General features: G+C 32.8%; 1 protein-coding gene across 1 annotated transcript in view; it reads right to left on the bottom strand.

Annotated features, from left to right (window-relative positions):
- LOC110027366 (glycine--tRNA ligase, chloroplastic/mitochondrial 2) overlaps nucleotides 1-10,526 on the bottom strand; it is a gene marked incomplete in the record, with an annotated part of 183,566 nt that overhangs the window by 35,885 nt on the left and 137,155 nt on the right. Inside the window, 5 exon segments of the mRNA XM_020728758.1 lie at nucleotides 423-517; nucleotides 4,572-4,790; nucleotides 4,865-4,958; nucleotides 5,202-5,260; nucleotides 5,361-5,435. Of these exon segments, the coding sequence (XP_020584417.1) occupies nucleotides 423-517; nucleotides 4,572-4,790; nucleotides 4,865-4,958; nucleotides 5,202-5,260; nucleotides 5,361-5,435 (542 nt within the window).

Genomic DNA, 10,526 nt, shown 5'->3' with positions numbered 1-10,526 from the left:
GGGGGGGGGAATATTTCCCGCATCATTATGCTTCCATTATTCTTGGATTTAAGGATGGATAATAGATTTAGACTGGGTTACAAATGAGCATTGATATATTCAAAGAAATTATGCCTAAAAATATCCTAAGAGATTAAACTTTTAAGTGAAGTAGGTTTTATTGGTAATATTTGAGCTAAGATTCCATCATTTTTGATAATGTACAAGATTTAATATTTATGTTTACGTAATATTTAACTGGCTTATAATTTCCTTTGGTTGCAACATTATGATTCAATTTTTTAAACTCTAGCAAAAGAGTAGGTTGTTCAAACTCATTCTATAGTTTGACCATTAGCAGAGTCAGGCTTGAACTCTAAACATGCACGAGTAAATTATATTTTATACATTTCTGCAGAAACTAATGATATAGAAGTAATTACCTGTCAGCAATTGCTAAAACGATCCCCGCATCAGTTTTTGGAAGTAAATCCCCAGAAAATCTGGGAAGAGTGATCTCGAAAAGTGCTTCTGCAATCTTCAAGCATTGAAGTTCTTTAGCACATCAATATAATCCTTTTACTGCAGTAGAAATTTGCTTTGATATCTTTTTACATTCAAGCTTGTGAAAGATGAGTCATTACGAATTAAGTATGTTCCATCATTAAATAAAATAAACACAAACAATGAAAAAATATAGAAAGGAAATTATAAAATTAAAAAAGACAATACAAGAAAATTGTACTAAACATGACTTGTAAAATAATGTTTTGAAACTTTAATGATGCAATAACAGAATCCTTGGCAATGCTTTGCAAGGCCAGATTTAAAGATACGGCTGTAAAAGCAAAAGAACAATGATAAAAAGAGGCTTATTAGACGTAATAAGGAGATTTATACCTTGGAGCAAATTAATCGATTGTCTTATACAGCTCTTGAATCACATGGGCAAGGAAGGTATAAAGCAAACACGTAGGTGGGGCAAAAATAGCTGATTAAAAACATGCTAGAGCGAAAGAACTGAAATATTCAGTCATAAAGCTCCCAACATACCCAGATATTTAATTAAGTATTGAGTTGCAGGAATACAAATAAACCTTTAAAGGGGTGTTTTTTATAGAGCATCTGAAAATCAATTATTACAAAAATTTAAATAAACAAGGACTATAAATTATCAACAGATCATAGATGAGTCGAATAAAAGGTCAGGTATCAATGGAGGGAAAGGGTAGCAGGAAGTCACTTTTTGACAACATTTGAAACATATAGAGCTCACAAATTTTTGGATTTGAAGCTGCGATATCCTTTAAAAAGGAATTGTTAGCCTTCCATGTGCACTAGAAACAAGGAGGGTCCAAGTTCCAACAGGAGCTATTTTTCAGGAGTTTGAAAATACGGTAATGTACTAACAGTAGGAAGAAGCTAATAATGCTCTATCTCAAGTGCTTTCATATAGGTTAAGATCTCGACAAATTTTAGGCCTAATTCACTTATTAATTTATAACTTACCACCCAAGTTTCTCCTAATACATTGAAAATGATGATAAGACTCAACTTAAATCAAATGATCATTAAACTAAAACACATTTTTATTCAGTATATTTTAAACTGAATCCAGGTTTCAACATTTGTGCATATTGTAAATTTGAAATACAGTATATTTTAAACTGAATCCACATATTTATTAAAATGAACAATGATAAGAAATGTTTAGAGCTTAAAAAATGTTATGATCTGTGGGATAAGTTGATCAAACCAGGTATATGATATCTATACAAATTGGACAAAAAAGGTGAGACTTAAATAATTATGATAACTTGTATGGGTGGGGCGACAAAGATGAGCCCTAAATGAATAAAAATACGTAAAGGTATTGGTAGGGTGGCGAATATGAGCCTTTATATGATGCTCATTGAACTTAGTCCCACATAAGTGACATGTTCTCAAGTTGATAGAAAATATTCGATCCTATGCTACTAATAACTAAAATAAGATAAGGGATAAATAAAATATAAAAAATTAAACTAACCTAATATCAACCATGCATAAGTCAAAAAGAATTTATACAATAACAACAACAAGAAACCATTATCCCACTAAGTGAGGTCGACTACATGAATCCTTTTCCTCCAATGCATCATATTGAGTATCATATTTTCATTTAATTCAAATATATTAAGATCATTTTTTATACAATATGCCCAAGTCTTTTTAGGTCTACCTCTGCCTTTCTTAACATAAGTCAAATCTAAAACATCTACTCTCCAATAGATGCCGGATCAGATGGTAGACGTTTAATGTGACCAAATCATCTTAGACGATTCTCTGTATCTTGTCCGACACTAAAGCTACACCAACCCTCTCATGGATATATTCATTTCACACTTTGTCACCTAAGTTTCAAGCCACTCATCCACCTAAGCATTCTCATCTCAGCAATACTTAACTTTGTTTTATTCTTCTCATTTAAAAGCCAACATTTTTGAGCCATAGAGCATTGCAGATCTCACCACCATCTTATAAAATTCAATTTAAGCAGTATTTTTCTATCACACAATAAGCCCGAAGCAATCCTCCTCTTCAACCAACTTGAATTCTACTAATAACATTCCCATCAGGTGGGGCGACAAAGATGAGCCCTAAATAAATAAAAATACGTAAAGGTATTAGTAGGGTGGCGAATATGAGCCTTTATATGATGTTCATTGAACTTAGTCCCACATAAGTGACATGTTCTCAAGTTGATAGAAAATATTCGATCCTATGCTACTAATAACTAAAATAAGATAAGGGATAAATAAAATATAAAAAATTAAACTAACCTAATATCAACCATGCATAAGTCAAAAAGAATTTATACAATAACAACAACAAGAAACCATTATCCCACTAAGTGAGGTCGACTACATGAATCCTTTTCCTCCAATGCATCATATTGAGTATCATATTTTCATTTAATTCAAATTTATTAAGATCATTTTTTATAAAATATGCCCAAGACATTTTAGGGTCTACCATTGCTTCTATTAACATCAATCGAAGCTAAAACATCTACTCTCCTAACCGGATCAGATGGTAGACGTTTAATGTGACCAAATCATCTTAGACGATTCTCTGTATCTTGTCCGACACTAAAGCTACACCAACCCTCTCATGGATATATTCATTTCACACTTTGTCACCTAAGTTTCAAGCCACTCATCCACCTAAGCATTCTCATCTCAGCAATACTTAACTTTGTTTTATTCTTCTCATTTAAAAGCCAGCATTTTTGAGCCATAGAGCATTGCAGATCTCACCACCATCTTAGCATTTTTGAGCCATAGAGCATTGCAGATCCCACCACCATCTTATAAAATTCAATTTAAGCAGTATTTTTCTATCACACAATAAGCCCGAAGCAATCCTCCACTTCAACCAACTTGAATTCTACTAATAACACTCCCATCTATATCACCATCACTCTGAACACTAGACCCGAGACATCTAAAATGTTCACACCTTTTAGTGATTTGAACACCCACATTTACAACTCAACCACTAGAGCTACTACTACAAAAATTACATTCCAAGTATTTAGTTTTAGTTCTACAAAATTTTTAGACAGTGTTCCTATAATAGTTGTACGAATTTAAAATGACATTGATATGCTAGCGATATAATAACATCTTTTGAATAATATTCAATATTTTTATTGATTTATTAAAAGATTTAACTGATATGCATCTTATTTTCTTTTTCCTTATAATGTTGTAGCTAAGGAGTTGTTTTAAACTAATTTTTCAAATCTAATTAATTGATTAAAAGAAGAGCAATAAAAGAGAAAATATTTATAGAAGATATAGATAACCATAACAAAGTTAAATACTCTATTTTAATTTATCTCGATTAGTGACTCTTTCAACTGTTAAAAAAGTAAATAAATATAAAAAATATAATTCTCACCGTCCGACCGCCTGCTCCCCTCTTGATTAATTCTAAACCCCAAGCCAGGTCTTGGCATATCCAAGTTAAAATATGACCTTGCTGCCTTTGACCAAAAAAATTAATAATGATAAATAAATTGAGAGCAAACACAATGATAATTTAACTCAAATGTTGGCATATCCAAGTTAAAATATGACCTTGTTGCCTTTGACCAAAAAAATTAATAATGATAAATATATTGAGAGCAAACACAATGATAATTTAACTCAAATGTCAAGCCTCGATCCAACATCAGACGCAATGGCATGCACTCATCAATTTGGTTTTCCAACTTTCTTGTACTTTGGAAAAAAAGAAACCCTAGCTGATCAGAATTGTTTAAAAAGGAACATTGAACTAGTGTTTGCGTGTTTGGTTTAGTTGAAAAAAAGGCTACTTGAGAAGAATCATTATATAATATTGGACAATTGGATAGCGTCTTCAAATTATTTTAGAGCATAATTTTTGTAAAATTATATTTGTTCCTAACAGGTTTCTTTTTTATGCTTTAAGAACAAAAATATAAGTACAAAAATTGTGCAATTTTAGCAAAATGTCTGTGGCGGTATTTTTGATGTTAGATTTTGAATAGTTTAAAATATGTTCTCAGGCAAACATTTACTTACCTCCTTAGAGTAACCATCCTTTAGAGCATAATGGCGTGCCATTACTCCAGATAGGGAGGTGAACTCTGTCACAACTGATGTTGCAAGATCGGACATGGCCAGTGCTGCAGCATTTTCAACAATGGGAAAAACATCCTCGCCAAGGCCCAGTGCAAGAGCTAATTTAACAACTATATTCTGGACACGTGCAATCTTGTCGAGCATTGTCCCTAACTTTTCCTATTCATTTTGAATAATCAAACTTCGTCACAGCAAATCCAATAAAAAATGCAAGATAAAAATGGCCAACATACATGAAAGAGGATGCCATTCAGGTAACCTCGATATTCAGACAACTTCTTCTGAGTATCCATCTTATAGAAAAAGTTTGCATCCTCAAAGCGAGCTCTGATGAAGAAATTAATACATAAATAAAAAATCGTACTATCAACAAGAACCAAGGAAAAACAAAAAGACTGTTGAACTAAGTAGAAGGAAATAAAATTTAGGAACCAAGAATTGTAGACAACACTAAAACTAAACAATGAAACTTTCCGATTACTTCAATGCCACCAAATTCTAATCACCTATGTATTGCAAAATGAAAAAAGAAAGAACAAGCACCAAGGATAAAAGCAATCAATTTCAAACCTCAGCACAGCTTCATTTCCTTTTTGAACAACACTTTTGTTTAACATACCATTCGCAACCTAGAAGACGGCAATTAATAATGGGTCTAACGCAACTAAATATTGTTTCAACACATTCAAAGAACGAACAAAATTTCTTGAAACATATAAAAGTCCTCACAACTATAAAGAATGGAAGTAGCCTGTTGCTTGATTCATCAGTTACTGGAAAATACTTCTGGTATTTCTGCATCACCTGGACATTACAAAAAGTTGAAGATTAAGTCAAATTAAGATTTCCACTAAAGTTTATGTTCATTTCATTTTTTCATTAGCAAAGTCTTCAAAGAAGAAGTGTTCAAGTTTTCCACTCAGCACAATAAGCATGAACTTCAAATAATATATATTCAGGGGAAAAGATAAAATGAAGCAAGTTTTAAATTTGAATAAGTAGATAAATTCTTACAAAACATGTTCTCCAGAACACATTTGCAATCTCTAATTTTTGTTTGTTTTGAAAACTTAAAAAATGACATTTAGTTTTTTAATGTTTAGAAAAGTTTATGTTTACTTTGTGGGACTCTTCATCCATCAATAACTCTAGCTGTAGAAGCACCAAATTTTGAAATCTACAAGGAGACATGCCAAGGCTTGAGGGAGAACGATTATAGTCTCTAGAGATCAATATTTATGATGGAAAAAAAAAAAATTCAAGGGAGATCCACATGAATTTTGAGTTGCATAATGTTCCATTGATCATTTGGCTTCTTTACTTTACAATCCTTGAAATAGCTATAAGAATTTTTAAGCTAATTTATTTATCAAATTCTAAACATTAGATTTAACGGAACAAAGAAGCATTGAACAAAAATCATAAAGACGCAGATATTGGACCATGCAAACTAGTTTAGATTTGGGTGAGTTAAAGGACCAAATAAAATAACTAAAAAGCCTAAAACTAAAATCACTAAACCCAAAAATTCTAGGGATCATTTCATTGGTTGCTCAGCATCAACATTAACAAATAAGTTATGCTTTCCATAACTTTTTTTAAAACACGGGGATATCATTACTTCCACAAGTCTTCCAAACCAAGTTCATACTATACTCAAAATATACAACAGTACATACAATATTTTGCCATAATCATATCATATCAACACACACACACACAATAAGGTCTAACTGAACGAAACTAGTCAGGGATTAATTTACTATTCAACCAACAAATGTGCTAAAGCTGAATTCTTAATTTCTATTAACCACGGTACAACAAAAATAAAAACAAGCCTCTATCCCACTAAGAGAGTTCGGTTACTTGAATCTTTTTTCTCCATTGTGCCCTATTGAGTGTCATATTTTTATTTAGTTCTAAGAGATTAAGATCATTTTTTATATAATAAGCCCAAAAATTTTTAGGTCTACCTCTATCTTTCTTAACATATGCAAATCTAAAACATCTTCTCTCATAATCGGATCATCAGATGGTCAATGTTTAATATGACCAAACCATCAAAGACGGCCCTCTCAAATGTTGTCCTCAACTGGAGCAAAAAAAACCATACAACGGATATATTCATTTCGCATTTTTTCTCTAAGTGTCAAGCCACTCATCCACCAATGAATTCTCATCTCAGCAATACTTAATTTTGTTTTATGCTTCATTTTTAAAGGCCAACATTCTGTGTCATAGAGCATTGCAAGACTCACCATCATCTTATAAAATTTTCCTTTAACGTCCCGTTTTCTTAACCAAAGGAGAGGAAATGAAAAAAAAACAAAAAGAAGAAAAAACAAGGAGTCGGACAACGAAGAATCGAAGAAGAAGAACTGAATAGTTAGACACCGAAGAGGGAGAGGTGAAATGAAAGGTACGGGTAGTCGGAAATGAATAGTTAGACACCAAAGAGGGAGAGGTGAAATGAAAGGTACGGGTAGTCGAAGATATATATTCGGGTATATATGCATGCATTGAGGGATGGTGGAGGCAAGTTGACAGACAAAAATTAGGGCATTCTGTAGCCGAAGGTTGCGACGTCGACAAATGGCGACGTCTCTGTCAAGCAAAGAGGAAGAAGAGGGAGCCGTCGACAGCATCAAGGCTTGTTGAGCCACTGAAGAGGAAGAGGGTGACGACGTCGTCGAGCTTCAAGCAAGGCAGGAGGCGCGAGAGTAGAGCCCGTGCCCTAGCCTACCAACAAAGAAGAAAAGGAGTGGAGGGAGCATCCTAGAGAAGGAGGAAGGTTAAGTTCATGTGGGTGAAGGAAAAGTAATTGAGCATAAAAAGAGGAGACAAGAAGCTAGCGTGCAAAGGAAGAAGAGATTTGTGTGGGTGCTGAACTAGGCTGAGCTTTTGGTAAGGTCAAAATTATAGGTTTTGTATTTTAATATTATATATTATCTGGTTATATATGTGTAATACCATTAAATATAATAATAATATTATGAAAGATTTAATTGAAATTTGGAAATAAAGTTTAGAGTCACTTTTCTGAGCGGATATTTATTGGATATTGAATAAAATCATAAATGTCCATTTAGTTGAAGTTTTGATAGTTAAATTAAAATAACATGATATCTTAAAATAAAGCTTCTAATCAATAATTAAAGTTACAAAAATAATTAAAAGATTAATTAAACATAATTAATAATGTGCAAAAGATTATACTTTTACAATATTGTAGGAAACTAACTATTGAACGCAAAGATTTAACATTTTTGAAACAAGTCATACAACTTTGAGGTAAGTACTCGTATTTTTAATCTATAGTAATAATTTATTTCTTCCCAATAATTAACTGTTGATGATACATGCACGTGCTTTATTCTAATTGAAATACTTTTCTTCATCAATCATATTGTTATGAATATTGTAGCTACTTACTCTCATGCAGCAAGTGTATGCTTTATAAAGTATGCTCAACTGAATGCAACAAATATACGAATAAAATGTTTATGTTGATTGTTTGTATGTGAATGACTGACTATGATGGAAAAAAAATATTAATAGTACTAGTGAGAGAACACTAAGGTACTCGTGCACGTATATAAAAAAAACACTGATATTAACGTGTCTTAATTGACATAATTTTTAGATGGTGTTGTGATGGTTATATAAATATTAAATTATAATAATATGCTAATGATATAGTAAAAACATGTTAAATAACATCAAATATTTATATCGATTTATTAAACAGTTTAACTAGCACGCATATTACTTCTTTTTTCGTGTATTACTGTGATTTATGGTTGCAAGTATTCACTGATTTGTTAAGCTCACAGTTATCTTAAACTAACTTTTTAAGTAAATTTAAAGTGATTTAAAAGATGAGTGATAAAATGGAAAACATTTATAGAAAATGCAGACAACCAGTAACGAGGTGATTTTAATCATTCTGTTTTAATTTATTTGATTAGTAACTCTTTCATCTGTTAAATTATATATTACTATAGAAAATTTAATTCACACCGTCTGACCTTCTATACCCAACTTAGTAAATTCCAAGCTCTGGATCGAATCAGGACAAAAGTGATATACAAGCCCAAAGTTTAGGTTTATTTAATTGGATATAGACGAAAGAGCCAATAAGATTAATATAAGAAAATTTCAAAACTATTAAAATAATTATTATCCATTTAGAAATAGTGAAACACTCAAAATTATAGAAGATGAAAATATGATAGAAAATAAAGAAATACGACCTACCATAAATGTGAACACAAATGATGTCGGCGATGACTTAGTTGATTCAGAAATCCAGATCATAGCCTATCAGAAGTGAGACAATCATTGTTGATAAGTATTTGAAGATGTTTCAAAATTTGCATCAAATTTTATTCACGAAAACTGAAGAACGATTGAGGCGGAGAATTAACTAATGAGGATATGGAAGATACTAGATAGCATGGCCTTTTTGGATGAAAGAAGGGTACTATCGACAATGTTTGTGCTAGATGGAGAAGCAGAAAGGTGATGACGTAGGCAACATCAGGACAAGTTAGAGGACATACCCAACACGATGACAAGTTGGGAGGAGTTTGTGGACCTTTTTAAAGAGTGGTTTGTATATATATCCACTCGAAGACAGATGCAAGACAAGTTAATCAAGTTGAAACAAAGAAAGAGACACTCATGCGGTACGAAGCAAAATTTACTGCACTATTGAGGTATGTGTTATAGTTGATCTCTACTGCAGAAGAAAAGTGATACAAATTCCTTTCGGGATTAAAAATTTGATTAGATAGCAGTTGGCACCTTTAGGAATCGATGAATACTCGATATTAGTAGAAAGAGCTAGAAGATGAAGATCGACTATCAGGTTACTCTTAAACGTAAGGAGATGCGCAAGAGAAAGAATGTAGAAGAATGTATAGATCACTCTGAATGATCCAATGAGAAGAGTCCCAAGAATAATTTGGAAGGAGTTAGCAGAGGTGTGACTCAAGGTACTAGAGCCACTAGTGCCAAATGCGGAATACAATATAAAGATGAATGTTTGATGGGCTCTAACACTTGCTTTTAGTGTTATCAGCTTGGTTACATAGCAAGCTATTGTCCATCTCCTGGTCTGAAGAGTACTGAAGATCAGAAATTGACTAAAGCTCATTCACAGAAATCCACAGACGAGCAGAAAAAGATAAAAAATCCATAGCTTCAGCTCCGACCCATGATCAACCAAGACAATCTAATCGACCTCGAGTATATTTCCTTGCTTAAACTGAATCTGAAGAACCTACTGTTGTGAATGGTGATAAGACCTAAAGAGTGTAGTGTTCTCTTTTATATATATAGGGCATTTTCCTAGTATATTTTATTGCTTCAATATTTTGTTTTGAAGTATAGTTGAGTCACCTTGTATTAAATAATTTCCTTTATAGTCATTAAATTAATCAATTACCCAAAATTTCATAGATAGCTAACGTTCACCTGCTTAATGAGAAATAACTTGAGATATATTTATAATTTGGGAGACTAAATTTTGTAAGTAGGGAAGATTATAATGCCCTGTTTTCGTAACTGAAGGAGAAGAAATGAGAAAAACCAAAAAAAAGAAACGAGGAATTCGGCAACAAAGAAATGAACAGTTAGAAGCCTAGGAGGGAGAAGTGATGTGAGAGGTTTAGGTAGTCGAAGAGATATTATCGGGTATAGATCTACGTGTTGGGGGATGGTGGAAGCGAGTCGACTTACCTTGTTAGTCGAACAGCAAAAGCGAGAGACAACAGGTGCAGCTTAAGGCATCTCGTAGCGAGAGGTAGTGACGTCGACGAATGACGACGTCTCTGTCGAGTAAAGAGGAAGGAGGCGGCGGGGGCCCCGAGCCGTGGCGAGGCCTCACCTAGG

This window comes from Phalaenopsis equestris, unplaced genomic scaffold (genome assembly GCF_001263595.1).
Source record: "Phalaenopsis equestris unplaced genomic scaffold, ASM126359v1 Scaffold000427, whole genome shotgun sequence".
In the NCBI taxonomy this organism is placed as follows: domain Eukaryota; kingdom Viridiplantae; phylum Streptophyta; class Magnoliopsida; order Asparagales; family Orchidaceae; genus Phalaenopsis; species Phalaenopsis equestris.
Note: the sequence above shows the minus strand (reverse complement) of the source record. Positions and strands in the feature narration are given on the sequence as shown.